The sequence below is a fragment of the Kwoniella europaea genome, chromosome 1 (assembly GCF_036810445.1).
Source record: "Kwoniella europaea PYCC6329 chromosome 1, complete sequence".
Classification (NCBI taxonomy): domain Eukaryota; kingdom Fungi; phylum Basidiomycota; class Tremellomycetes; order Tremellales; family Cryptococcaceae; genus Kwoniella; species Kwoniella europaea.
Genome location: NC_089487.1, coordinates 2,290,150 through 2,304,569, shown reverse-complemented (window position 1 = coordinate 2,304,569; position 14,420 = coordinate 2,290,150). Strand labels below are relative to the sequence as shown.

At 44.8% G+C, this 14,420-nt stretch overlaps 5 protein-coding genes across 5 annotated transcripts; 2 read left to right on the top strand and 3 right to left on the bottom strand.

Annotated features, from left to right (window-relative positions):
- Positions 1–650: 650 nt before the first annotated feature.
- V865_000862 (uncharacterized protein) lies at positions 651–5,065 on the top strand (the record flags this gene model as incomplete). The annotated part of the gene is made up of 6 exons (XM_066224690.1): positions 651–924; positions 1,003–1,551; positions 1,647–1,733; positions 1,790–1,831; positions 1,886–2,949; positions 3,002–5,065. 6 exons carry the CDS (start codon positions 651–653, stop codon positions 5,063–5,065), a joined length of 4,080 nt encoding a protein of 1,359 aa, XP_066080787.1.
- A 639-nt stretch (positions 5,066–5,704) lies between these two features.
- On the bottom strand, positions 5,705–7,263 carry V865_000861 (uncharacterized protein; the record flags this gene model as incomplete). Its single annotated transcript, XM_066224689.1, has 9 exons — positions 5,705–5,750; positions 5,816–5,954; positions 6,033–6,174; positions 6,272–6,368; positions 6,454–6,578; positions 6,659–6,739; positions 6,823–6,918; positions 7,014–7,126; positions 7,245–7,263. 9 exons carry the CDS (start codon positions 7,261–7,263, stop codon positions 5,705–5,707), a joined length of 858 nt encoding a protein of 285 aa, XP_066080786.1.
- A 979-nt stretch (positions 7,264–8,242) lies between these two features.
- V865_000860 (uncharacterized protein) lies at positions 8,243–10,008 on the bottom strand (the record flags this gene model as incomplete). Its single annotated transcript, XM_066224688.1, has 5 exons — positions 8,243–8,438; positions 8,506–8,962; positions 9,140–9,281; positions 9,388–9,452; positions 9,573–10,008. 5 exons carry the CDS (start codon positions 10,006–10,008, stop codon positions 8,243–8,245), a joined length of 1,296 nt encoding a protein of 431 aa, XP_066080785.1.
- Positions 10,009–10,673: 665 nt separating this feature from the next.
- V865_000859 (uncharacterized protein) lies at positions 10,674–12,271 on the top strand (the record flags this gene model as incomplete). Its single annotated transcript, XM_066224687.1, has 4 exons — positions 10,674–11,032; positions 11,114–11,685; positions 11,783–11,833; positions 11,994–12,271. The coding sequence occupies 4 exons, from the start codon at positions 10,674–10,676 to the stop codon at positions 12,269–12,271; spliced, it is 1,260 nt and encodes a 419-aa protein (XP_066080784.1).
- Positions 12,272–13,386: 1,115 nt separating this feature from the next.
- Positions 13,387–13,673, bottom strand: V865_000858 (uncharacterized protein; the record flags this gene model as incomplete). Its single annotated transcript, XM_066224686.1, has 2 exons — positions 13,387–13,590; positions 13,671–13,673. 2 exons carry the CDS (start codon positions 13,671–13,673, stop codon positions 13,387–13,389), a joined length of 207 nt encoding a protein of 68 aa, XP_066080783.1.
- Positions 13,674–14,420: the final 747 nt, after the last annotated feature.

Genomic DNA, 14,420 nt, shown 5'->3' with positions numbered 1-14,420 from the left:
TGCAGATCCTCACAAGAGGGCGGTCGTCCGAATGAGCCTTGCCTGTACATAAGTGAGAGATGAAGGGATGAATACAGGAAGTGACGTAATCTGGGTTGTGGGATGAACATGTCTCTGACCATGCATGTTCCACGCGATTCGTTCGTTCACTTTTGGGTTTTTTATACTTGAATCTGATCTTGTCGTACCTTTCAGTTCAACCTTTTGCTACCGTCGTATGCCCCTTGGGAACAGAGTTCTTTTCATCACTTGCATACTCCCTCTTTTCATACCCACTGGCAGCTTACCAGAGTCAGATTCAGCACCCAGTACGGCAAGCGATTTCCACCACCATCCTTCTCAGCTGGCATGCTGAAGTTCTGGAAGGAAGTACAGGTGTTATGCGTGCCTCACTGAACAAGGATAATCTGAAATTGGCCATCGTCAAAAAATCAAGCTTGGATCGATATCCCGATATCCTAGATTAGACGTCTGTGCTTCAACGCTGCAACAAGTCAACAGAGACAACACAGGAAATTGCTGTACTGTTTGAGGTAGGATACATCATCGAGATCCTTCTTGTAGATATCCTCTGTGAGTGCAGCTTGAAGTGCGGTTCTATAGCAAACCTCTAGCTGATGACTGGTCGCTTGCTCATGTTATAGGTCATAATGTTCATTTACATATTTACGATCCTTATAATAGCTACCACGACACTTGCTACACCATTACAAGCCAAGTTCTCATCATGTCTCTCATCATACTCCCCCATCGCTGCCGGTCAGAATCGGATGAACGTTTCGGACGTATATGCCCAGATCGTTCCTGCCGATGAAGCGAGAGAATTGGGATTGACGGGAGATGGACATAAGGTGCTGAGGGTCGATTTGATCGGCGTAGTAGGTGCCGAGGTGTCGGGATATGATAATGATACCAATAAACTAGGTGAGTCGTTGAAACCCATCTCCACTCATACCACAGGTAGAAATGTTCATTCTGACAGTGTATGGGATTCTTGTATAGCTACTTTGTTCACCAATACCAAAGCAGCAACATGGCATGTCTACGATTCAACTTCATGGTTGTGCAACTCCCTATTCCCATCTGAATTGCCAACACCATATTCCCCATATAACACAACTTATTGCCCTTTACCTGCTGGAAACTTCGCTATCAACCTATCAATCCCCTTATACAGCTCATACGCCCTTACGACCTTACAAACTCAAGTGAGGATAGTGGATACATCGGCGGAAGCGGCGAATCTGGCGTGTTTAGATATTCAAGTTTCGCCGTACAACAGGAAAGGATGGTATTACAGGTTGTTCCTATGGTTACCTGTTGCCACGGCTATCGGGTTCTGGATAGTTAGTTGGGGAGCAAGATTCGTCACTGGTTGGATCGTAGGAAGTGGTGTAGCTGAATATGATCAGAAAGAATCCAGCGCACTGAAGATTGCTGGAATGGGTGGACCGAATAAGAAAGAAGTGAGGTTGAGGAAATGGGGTACGATGATTATAAGTGGTTTGAGTGGAGAAAGGCTCAGTGTCAGTGGTGGTCTCCTTAGATTTTGTGAGTAACAACTTGATCTGCACTATGAAAATCTGAATATGAGTAAGGACACATTCCGCTTGTTTCGATACTGATCGACCCGACAATGCGATCAGGTACACCATCTCTAAAGGACATAATGTTCCACATTCAATTCTGTACCATGCTGGGAATGATAGCTGTCAATTGGCCAGAATTTGCTTGTAAGTAGTCGCATAGCTGCGGCATCCCGTCCGTAATGCTGATTCCTCAACTTCAGACCCGATATTCGCTCGAGGTGCTTGGGCGGACCTGGTTTGGAGTGAGTCTTCTCTCTTAATTGGACAATGCTTGCGTGACTAACCCTTCCTTGCAGATACCACCTTGATACAAGGCTCCGATGCCGAGAACAAGCGAGTCAGCGCTTATCCTGCCAATTATACTGTACCAACGGCCTTCGCAACGCAGATGAACGATGCTCAGTATCCTCTTTATCTCGACACAACAACCTTCAATCCTCTATTTGATAGCCACAACTCGTCTCATGGGATGGAATCGTTCGCCACTGCCGTCGGTCTACGTCCACAAGACCTTTTTGGTACATGCTTGGCCATCTTCTTACTGCTCACAGCTGCTATTGTGTTGATAAGCCTGTTCATCTGGTTCTTACATGGATTATTCGAATATCTCTCAATCGGAACGACGAAACAACATGGTAGTCCCGGACCTAAACGAGCAAGTCTGGGAAGTAGCCCAAGAGGAAGTTTAGGTGGTAAAGAAGCCTATGATCCTAGAAATCCATCATTATGGTCAGATGGACCAAATTCGCTGCCCACAAGAGCTTCACTTACTCAACAAGCTAAAGTCAATTCCGCTTCGCCTTTTAGAAGGATATGGTTGAGATTTAGATTGAAGGGTGAAGCAGGTGCCTTCCATGCAGCTGCACTGTATGGTAATCTTATCCGATTGATCCTCATCTTCCATATGCCAATAACCGCATTTTCGATATACCAGCTCACTCTGGGTAGTCGAGCAAGCATTGTATCTCGGGTCTTTGCAGCTTTGGCGTTCGCGTTCATCTCAGTAATCATCCCCGCTTTCATCCTTTACCGAATATCCAGAACTGCCAGTGGTAAGCTGTACGATGCGACAAGAACATTACTTTCACTTGGACCAATGTACAACATCTACGTGGAAAACAAGCAGATGTATCGGATCGTCCCTCTCACTGCGAGTTTGATCGTAGGGATAGTTGTTGGTGCCGGTCAGAAAAGCGGTATCGCACAATCTATCATTGTCATCATAGTGGAATTAGCCATGTTAATTATCCCTGGAGTTTGGTATCCTTGGGGCGAAGGCGCGAGTATGGGTGCTTCGAATGCTTTCTTGGGATTGCTTCGGCTATGTACCATGGTATTGGTCATGTTGTTGAGCCCACCTGTGAGTTGTGCTTACATTGTTTGCTTGCTTCATGCTGATAAATGTTGTACAGATCGCTCTCAATACTCCTACCAACGATTGGATTACTTATGCCATATTCATCCTCCAAGCGATAATATTCATCTTTTTCCTCCTCATGCTTATAACAAAGATAATCGAAGGATCAATCCGTATCTTCGGCGGTGTTCATTTCGACGAATCCACACATCCATTAGATGGAGGGATATTCGCTGCTATAATGGATTTAGATTGTCTGAATGGAGTCAGAGGAGGAAAAGCGGCAGCTAGGAAACGAAGAAAGAGAGGTTCAAGGCAACTACAGCGAAACGTTTCTGCCGCTGGGTCCTTGACGACTCAAATGATGTTGGATAGACACTCTCAAGGTGTTTCTAGACATCCTGTAGTGTCCTCTGAAGTATCAACACCTTTCCTCACTCCCGGCTACCCAGCGATGCCGATGCAGCAGAGAGAAGATCAAAGCTATTTCCCTGGCTATGCACCTCCTCTTGGTCCTCCTCCACCTGAGCAGGAAAGGTTGAGTTCAGAGTCCAGATCTGCTGAAGGGCACGGTGATGCAATCATGGATGCTTGGAGACCTTCTCCCATCAGTACCAGCAGTAAAGGAGGTTACGCTCCTCCGGGTACCTACGTTCCCTCAGCTGCTTCACCTACAAATGGCATGTATGGTCAACCGCATCAAGGCTCAACTCCTCAGAGAAGCTTCTCTGTCGTACGAGGTGGAAGAGCGGATGCAGAGAATCCTTACGAAGTCTTAGCAGGACCTGGACCAAGACGTGATTCGTCTGTCAGTGTTGGATCTGGAGGATATGCACCTCAGATACGGGTATCTCAAGTATCCCACAGACCGATGTCTCCGCCTCACAATAGACAACAATCATCATCAGCTGTTATCGAAACTGCTCCCCCGCTTGCTTCTCCATCCTTGACCTCAAGATTCTCCCCCAATGCTACAGCTGGTCCATCCAATCAACCACAGCAACAAGGTATCAGACCTAATAACGCTGGATTGAAACCCCCCGCTCTAGCTATACCCAAACGACGATCGTTGAATGATCTGAAACATGATCCTTCACCTGATAGTAATTACTCCAATTCCACGGTGAAGAAGCATAAGAAGAACAAATCTTCCGGATGGTTCAATCGATCTCACGATAAAGGAGGTATATCAGATGAATCGGACGAAGAGTCAGATGACGAGCCTGGACCATCCAAACGCAAGATTAAGAAGAACAATCGCAGAAAATCGAATTTACCTGGTACAGAAGGATTTAGAGAACCATTACCTTTTGAAGATGTACCCTTGAGTCCCGAGCTGCAGTCTGCGTCTCCTACTGGCGGAGGTGGTGGATTTGGGTTCTTTGGATTTGGGAAGAAGAAAAGATCTCAATTGGACGAAGAGATTGCTTCTCAAGCTAGGGACGAGAACAAAGCTAGAAAGGCCGTGTTGGCTGCTGAGTCTGGAGCTCTATTCGCAGGAGTCGAATCTCCTTCGCCTAATGCTAAGAAAGCTTTCGTAGTGAAACGGTCAGGTGGATCACCCATGAACTCGCCTACACCGACGTCGACCTCGTCAAATTACGCAAAAGCAAGTTCGACATTCAAAGTGAAGAGGATCAACCAACCTTTACCTACACCCACACCGCAGACTCATCAAGTCCCATCAGGCAATGTCGTGTCGTCAGTGCATCCTAGTCCGAATTTGGGAACGATCACGACAAACAATTCAAGTGCGAATGTCACGCCTGGAAGTGTCAATCAAAGTTTACCTTCTTCCACCAACTCAAACAATGGGAATGGGAACGGGTCGAAGGGGTTTAGGGTAATTAGACCACCAAAATTCGGGATGACAGCTGGTAATGAACCATCAACACCTCAACCTCAGACTCCCGCCATGCCATCTACCAGTACTAGTACGGCCAGTACCCCTCAGTCGACGGGATATCCACCAAGCGCATTCGTACCCATCTCATCATCTCCTGCTCAACATCCGAACAGATTGAGTGGTCAGAGTTTCACTTCGGATGGGAATGGAGGATTGGCACCTTCAAGACCGGTAAGGGATCCTAGAAGATTGAGTGGGGAGATTAATCGGTAACGTGATTGTCCATACGGAAGGGAATGGCAAGATTTACTTCTCATTCAGTTGAAACGGTAGAAGGATATAAGTAAAATCGCACAGTGGATGGTATTTTCACGAGGAGACGAGATGGAAAGGAAAAGGATACGTTCAGCTTGTCTTGTCTCTGGGGTTTCCAACAAGTTTGCCTTCTGTCTTTCAGGTCGAATGGACAATTCAATTGTTTTCCTGTTATAACCTCATAGTTAGCTTTGACTCAAAATTCGTATGTTGCTGTTTTTGATCCATATCCATTGCTTATAATTTGTTTCTATAGAATCACCAACCCATCAACCATCTTGTTTCAAATACTTGCATTTTTTTCTCTTTTTATGTTACGCCCAGTATGATCTATTTGCTTGCGGATAGGAACGATGCATTGCATATGAATGATCACCATCTCATGGTGATGGGCATGATCATAAGTGAATCTGCCATGGGAAACTGCTGCACTGCGATGAATACATGTTCTTTTACGATACATTGACTATTTTGATTCGATCAATGACTGATTTGTTAACCGGAGTCTTCTTTCAGTTCAACTTGATATGCTTTCCCCCATCATCATCTTATTTTTGCTGTTTCATCCTTGTTTCAACTTCACCATGAGCGAACCCCTTAATGGATACTGTTATCTTTGAAACTGTCTCTAGCGAGCCAAGCACTACAGATCAAAGCACATCGAAATCAACATCACCACCTATATTCGGGAGATTAAGATTCACTTACTCCCAGTATTGTCCTACGACAGGATCGATATTATGACCGCCTGTATATTCCTGTAATTTAGGTATGGCCACGCTGGCTGGTGAACCAGGTTCTATACCGGTATTGGTGATAGTCCTTGCTAACCAAGTGATCAAGTGGTCTAATATGAAGCACGAACAAATATCATTATATAATGTCGGATACAGAAAGCGACTATATGCTATGAACGTTGACTTACAATCAACTTCGGAAGGTTCTTCACCACCTGCAAAAGGACCGTCATTCTTCTTTAACGCTTGGGTGATCACTCCTCGGATGGCTATACCGACTGATTTCCAGAGGTTTTGACCTTGTGAGTAATGAGCTTGTTTGGTAGATTCCTATCAGGTCAAATATCACGGTCGCATCAATCAGATCAGCTAACTGCTGATCTTCTAAAAGATGGTGGTTGTTGTCTGGTTCTGGAAATCCACTCACATCAGGTTCAGTGATGTAGAAATCCAATAATTGTTGATTATCTTTCTTCTTCTTCAATAAGAAATCTTTGAATTCATCCGGAGGGTTCTCAGCGAGTCTATCATATCATACCATGTTAGTCATGAAACCACCCTAGAAAGGGCATATTTGCTAGATGGGTGCATTGTATCGAAGTAACTCACTTGTCCAAAGCTTTTTGTCTACCTTGTAAGAAGCCTTTGGGTAATCCGTTCGATTTCTCTTTCCGATCTTCATCGTTGATTGCGAAGAGCAAGGTTGCATTTGGGTCATGTGCTGAAGCATGGATCTGAAGATTGTTGGACGAACAACAGTTCCATGAGCGACAGTTTCATCAACTGAATAGAGCTATACCAACACCTGACTCACCTCCTCGATGATACTGGTACTAGTGTGAGCATCGACCTTTGGTGGATGAGGAGCGAGTTTGATGATTTGTCTCACAGCGGACTAAGCATAAGGGTGAAAGATGCGTTGGCGATGATCTTGCGACATAAGAGATAATCGATGAACTGAGGAAGACTGTAACTCACGATGGAATCTTGGAATTTCTCCCCTTTGCCTGTGATCAAAGTGGGTACAGTACCAGCAAGGTTGATCTTGAGATAATCAGGTTCGAAGTTCTTTCCCTAGAAGTAAGAATATATATATATATAAATATTAGCATCCAAGTAATTATCATGATGCGTATTCATGGAATATATGTTGTGTCATGCTGGCTCACCTCAGCGAGATTGATCGATACCCATTCAACATCTTTATCCTTTTTGAATCCAGTTTCGGAAAGTGCGATCTTGGGTGCGTTGGCCCAGCATGATCCGACGAATTCGTAGAGGGCTGTGCAAGAGAGATGGTGGGAAAGAGATGTGCTTGATCAGTACATCTTTCTCTAAGTTGCTTTCAGGCGGAGAGAATGAGTGGTGGTAGAAATATGTAGATGACCACCCTGACTCACTGATCTTCTCGGATGACATGGTGATTGAGGCAGTTTTGTTTTATTAAGTGAATGGACCTATATGTTACTAATGAGAAAGAAGAAGGAAAAAACAAGCCTTCATGGATGTACGCATACACATATTCATACCTATATATGTGAACATACAAGAGTTCCAGTATTCAGTAGTCTTGTGATCACCTCATACGCACGTCATAACGATGATCGGTGATTGAGGAACGCATAGATAACCGTGCCTGGTGATTCATCATCAGTCAATCACCGTTCACCGTCACCGTCGTTCATTCGGTCTTTGCTGTAAGAGCGATAGGATATGATTACTCAGCTGAATCAGTGGAAGAGGCGCCGTCGAGGAAGAGATAAGGACAAAAAAATGGCATCTGGTGCTCCTGCAATACAGTGCATTACGAAGGGAAATCACTCGTTCTTACCTCACTACTCCGAGATAGCGTACGAAACTTCAAGCTGGATAAGCGAATGAATACCAGATATCTCTGTATCATGAGCAAGTAGATAAATCGACGTGGACATCGATACATCGAGCATGTAATAGTAGCATGGAGCCCGACCTCCCCCTGCAACTACTCGTGAATGAGAGGTACAAAAGGGAGACACTCGGGGCATGATAATTCACCTACCATACCCACCTCATGCAACTGCATCAAAATGTGCAATAAGCAATGTTCATGAATACCGATGCGTTCGTCTGTATAAGTAGTTATCATTGCAACCAATCTATCTCTTCCGAAGAGATGGAAGAGATAGATTGCTGGGGGGAAAAGGTATTTGTATACTTAATTACATACTTAGAACCTTCCTTTTCTGTAATGCTGCATTTTGGTAATCTTTGTCCGGTGCAAATTGATTGATGAGGCGGTCGACAAGGGTTCGTTTGACTTCCGTTTCTCTTACCCTTCCTTACCCAATGATACGAAAGATATGCTTTGTGAACTCAAAAGGAAAGAGGCAATACAATACACTTTGGATAACATTGTTTTTTAGTATCGCATCCTCTTCGGATCACGATCATCATACCCTCCTCCTCCTCCTCCTCCTCCATACCCACCCCCACCGCCATATCCACCACCCCCACCTCCACTATCGTAATCCCTCTTGAAACCACCTCCGCCACCACCGCCGGGAGGTCCCTGTTGATAACCATTCTGGAACCCACCACCGCCACCAGGAGGTCCACTGTACTGAGGTTAGCTTGACTGATAATCTCGAAAGTGTAAGGGATAAGAATGAAAAGGATATTTACCCATAACCACCCCCTCCTCCACCTTGGAATCCCCCACCTCCGCCACCACCTTGGAAACCACCTCTGAAACCACCACCCCCACCACTAAATCCACCTCGACCACCACCGCCGCCGAACCCTCCTCGACCACCCTGGAATCCTCCTCCCCCACCGCCAAATCCACCTCGTCCACCTCCGAATCCACCCCCTCCGCCTCCGCCAAATCCACCTCTAGGAGGTCCACCCCTGAAACCACCACCTCCTCTTCCACCACCGAACCCACCCCGGAACCCACCGCCACCGCCGAAAGCTGGTACTACCGGCTGTATGACTTCCTTGACTTCGACGGGTTTAGGTCGACCGCCCAGTCCTCCACCCAGACGACGGGGCTTCCATCCTTTCACAGTACGACCCCGTTCGACGTCGACTAGGATTTTCTTGTGATGGATCGGTATTCCCTCGGCATCTTTGTATGCCGCTATAAATTCAATCAGATATTAGCTTGGTACTTCACTTTATGATGGTTCAGAAAATTTATAACGATAAGATGCCTATTTCAGGATATCACAAAAGGGATCATGATAGAACGCAGATTCACAAAAGATGGATGACTGCAGAGGGATGGATCCAGTGAAGGATCAAACTTTCCACTCACCCTTCATATCTCTCTCCCTCTCGTAAACGATAAAAGCATAACTTTTACTTTTCCCTTTTCTATCTTTTATTATCCTTATCTTCTCTATGGCTCCGTACATCTCAAATTCACGTCGTAGATCAACTTCTGTTGCTTTTTTGGACTGCAAAGTCAAATGATACAATTAGTAAGACTATATGAAATTTGAACCCCCATAACATTTGATTATTGTGTTGCGGAGGTTGATAGATTGAGATTGGGTCACTCACCAGTCGCGATATGAATAATGTCTTATATGGATCTCCGACAGCATTTGGATCATCTTGAGGTTTATCTATCGATCACAACGATGTTAGCATTTGGTCTGATAGAATCTTGGTTCTCCTCCTTCCCTAAATGACTTTGTGGAGTAGATGTCATCGGTGGTGCGACTCAAGTTGAATATCTCACTCACAATTCTTCTCCGCATTCTTCTTATATTCCTCCTGTCTCTTCTTCCTGATTTCATTCCTCATCTTTACAGCCTCAGGTCCAATTACACCCTTTTCAGCTATCAAATCCTTCTTCTTCCCCTTCTTAACCTTACTGCTACTTTCTTTCACTTCTCCATCTTCCTCTTTGATCGCCCCATTCGTACTCGTACTCGTTTCACCTTTCAACTGTTCCTGCTGGGCTTCGGGTTGTTCTTCCTTTTCAGCTTGAGCTTCAGCCATACCTTGTCTGATTTCTTCTTCGTCCGCTTCCTCTTTCAATCGATGAAAGAGCGGTGCTACACCCGCAAGCTTGTTCGGTCCCCTCACTCGTTCATCCTTAGTGAGCGGTTTGAGGAAAGGCGGTTGGGGTCGAGGAGCGAAGAGACGTAATAAGTTGGGTGGAAGGAGATGGGACATGTTTTGGGGAGTATTTGTAGATTAGGTTATCGGTAGGATGCCCTTGAAAGGGCTATGTATGTGAGAGATCGATCGATATGATGTCGAGCTCGTAGAATCTGGATCTGATCAGTTGCTGGTCTATCTTATCTTTCCCTTTGCTATGTGATATATGTCCCTACAAGCTTGGTTTCAACTTTTAGATACATACACCCAACTCAGCTGTCTGTCTGTCTGTACTGGGACGCTTCCTGCTGTGACTGTTGGGTGGTGGTGGCATTTCTCCGCGGTATTACTTAGATGTGGCACGTCTCGTGTGTGCTTTTTATATCTTGTCGGTCCTGTTCCAACGGAGACAGATCACTGGTTGCAGCTTGAGAGCTTGAAGCCGGACAGAGTCATCAGCGTTATCTTCTTAATCTTAGATATCTGCACATCTTAGCGTGTTGTTCGTCTCGGCACAAACATCAGCATATGTACATACAGACCAACCTCTAATGATAGATCGAGAGAGGTGGCCGACCATGGGTCTCTGCGCTCGTCAGGACATGTATATATACATTGAAACCTTCAGTCACACAACGGAATTCACTTCCATCTAAACTTCTTCCTCGTAATCTATACCACATCCATAACATCCATTTCCCCTGACGAGCAACTGCTAATTTGATCAAACACAAGGAACGATGACATCCACTCAACCCATAGTAATAGTAGGAGCAGGTCCCTCCGGTCTACTTTTGGCCAAATACCTCGAACAGAACCATGTCCCAGTGGTAGTGTACGAATCAGATCCTCATGCCGATTATCGTCCTCAGGGAGGTACACTTGATCTCCACGAGGATACCGGATTACTAGCCCTGAAGGAGACGGGTCTACTGGGAGAAGCGAGGGGGATGATGAGATCCGAAGGTGAAGCTATGAAAGTGGTTGATAAAACTGGGAAAATATGGTTGGATGAGAATGTCCAAGAGGAGCTGGCGACAAGCAACGTCAAAGATGTGGAGCAAGACGAAGAGGTTAGGGGCAGACCGGAAATTGATAGGTGAGTGGTTTTCTTTGTGACACTACGATTCCTCTTGTATACCAGTCATTCTACATATACTAATACTCTATTTGCTTGTAGGACCGATCTTCGTAATCTACTCATCCGTTCTCTTTCCCCTTCAACCATAAAATGGGATCACAAGATCCACTCAATCTTACCCCTATCCCACTCATCCTATCAGCTCAGCTTTGTCGACAAACCATCGATCACCACCCCGTACCTTGTCGGGGCCGACGGTGCTTTCTCGCTAGTTCGTCCACTATTACATGACATCCAGCCTCAGTACTCGGGTATATCAATGTACGAGCTTGACATACCCCCGTCAAACCTCACATCTCACCTGGAAGGATATATAGGTAAGGGTGCATTGATGATGCTAGATGAAGGGAAAGCAGTCATGCCCCAAATGAATTCTGGGAGGAGATGTAAAGTCTATTTGGCATTGAAAGTACCCATCGATTGGCAAAGACTGAATCCCTTGCCTGAAATTCATGAACGAGAATGGTTATGTGAACTATTTGAGGGATGGACGGAGGAGGTGAAAGAGATTATAATGGCATCTGAAGAAGGGAGTATAAAGCAGAGGAAGATATATCAGTTTGATCCTAAGTTGAGATGGGAGACTGATAAGACGGGAGTGACTGTAATGGGTTAGTGCCAACTTCCTTGACATTCCATTCCATTCCTTTATCCTGCAATGATATGCGAAGAGCTATGCTGATATCTGTCATTTGGCTTTGTTTACAGGTGATGCAGCTCATGTAATGTCTCCATTTGCGGGAGAGGGTGTCAATCAAGGTTAGGCGTATGCTCGTACACTTTTCCGGCTTTTCTCTTGAATCATAAATTTCCTCTTGTACTCGTCACCCCATTCGGCCTATTCCATGACAAACCCTCGGACCCCTTGTCTCTTTCCCAAGTATCCTCGACTTCAGCTGACACCACAAAATTCACATAGCATTAGCAGACGCGTTACTCCTCGGTCAAACTCTCGTACCACTCTTCACCACTTCTGCCTCAAACACCTCGCATGGGCAGGTCGCCCCCACATCCCAGGAACTGAATGAAGCGTTAAGAACATTTGAAAAGCAAATGATGGACCGAGCGAGAGTAGAAATGCAAGGATCGAAAGAGAATATGGATATGTTTTTCGGTGAAGAACCTGCCAGACATCTTGCGGAGATGTTGAGTTCGTTTGGGCATGGGGGACCGGCTTCGGGGGTGATGGGAAATTGAGAGGGGTAAATGGAATACTGGGATCAGACCACAAACCGTAGTTAACAGCCTGACGTTGACATAGAATGGACTTTTTTCGTCTTGTGTGCAGAGAATAACCTTAGAAATCTTGAGATACGATCGGTAATGATCAGAGTTGTCTGGAATATTTCGCTACTGTATCTCAGTTCTTACTGATTGACCGTCTGATCAACCATGTATCCATAGTCAAACCTCAATACATTTTTTGTCGTAGATTGTTTCATCTCAAGGCATCAATCAACATGAGAAGTAAAAATATCCTGTGTATTGTGAATTATAACTTCTCATGGGATGTTAATGTACTTGTGGCCACATCATTGCATCTCATTATTACGATACTAACATATCATCATACATATCTCACACTCCTTATCAACCAAGTGATCACTTGACTAATCACCTAACCTCTCATTTAACGATACCACTGACACATCATCACTTGGGGCATTCCTCGTTGGACTAGCCCAATCAAGCGAGTCTGATCGGTTTACCGGGCGCAGGTTTAGGTTGAGGCTTGGGTGGGATGATTACTGGTGCAGGCGGGTTTCGGGGAGGGACGAGGATGGTGGTTGCCTATCGAAGAGAACTCATTATATTGCCCTTATCTATACTGCACAGGATGGTATATCTATTACAAACTTACAGACATGTCGTCACGATGTGTGTTGTTGGTATATGAAAAGCTTGTATTGAGTGTGACTTGTGCAAGTATATTGGTTGTTTTGTTTATCCTCGTTGTCGTTTGGCTTGGATGTTATTGAAGAAAGAAAACAAAGAGGAAATAAAAGAGGAAGATGGACTTGTAGAAAGTCATTGGATTCCTTTCTTTACATACAGTAAGTAACAGCAGGTAACTACTGGAACTAGTCTTATGGAAATTGATGTATACATACTTTACATTGAGGTGATGATCGTACAACAACGACTTGATATGGTAAACTTCTGATTGATACACAAGAAGCAAGTCCAAGCCAAGCTATCACCCTCTTTCTTGCCGATTCGGAAATCGGAAGGACCTTGAAGAATCTGTCTTTCAGTGTGGGTACACGACACGACAGATATTTTGATGTAAATGACGTACAGTACGATTTCAGTCATTTACCCCACCCACTCCCACTCCCACTCCCTCCTCCCTGTCCACCACCGGGTCTAGGTGTAGAAATGTAAACGCTCGTTTGTCCCCATGGAGTAGGTTTAGGCTGTTCGCCCTGATAGGTGATATTCGGTTGATCGTATTTAGGAGGTGGGTTACCGGATGTATCTGTCGTTGGAGTCGTTTGTTTGTTCGGTTTGGATGGCTACAGTAGGTGGAAGCAGTCAGTCAGTAGAATGCGATACACATCCTTGGGATATTGTATCACAAACATGAAGAGCTTACCATTCTAAGTGGATATGTATAGGTTGAATGTTATCTCTTGGGGTAACTAGTAAGTGGCAAAAACATCTGAGCTTGTTCTTTTTGTTTCTTCTTTGCTATTTATACTAAGCTCTATGCTCTATGGTGTATCTCGTAAGATCATTATCACAGGTCTTCAACTGTTGGGGATGGACGATGTTCTTCTTGATCGTATGGTACCGATGTTAACAGTATGAACAGACTGATCGACGGTACTCAACTCGGCAGTATTCGCATTTTCCTCTTTCTCACCGCCAAGTAAGCTTCGTTGAGAACTTACCTTACTTAGCTGTGTTGATGCTTTGTACCTAGGCTAAGAAGGTAACTACCGAGAAGAAGGAGAAGATCATGTCGTCATTGATGATGATGGTGATGGTAACCTTTGATGGTCTCGTCAAAGTGTGTGTCCTGCATTCACAAGGTCCTTTCGATTTCTCCGCTAAGCCGAAGTAGGTGAAGAGGATTTCACTGTAGAATCTTTTGTTCCCCACTTATAGTAATAAACGATGAGTGGGTGATTACTGATAGTTCACAATAGCGAAGTGTAGTCAGACTCAGATGAGATAGGTACTGCACACATGCTCTGATATATGCTACTTACATATGTGTCTAGTAATACATTTTCATATGTGAGTAGAAGTGTGATGATACGATGACGATTTGTCTACCTCCTCTCATTGACTGAAGAACAGATTTTGCCACCGAAGTCGTTCTCCTGCCAAATCAATCAAT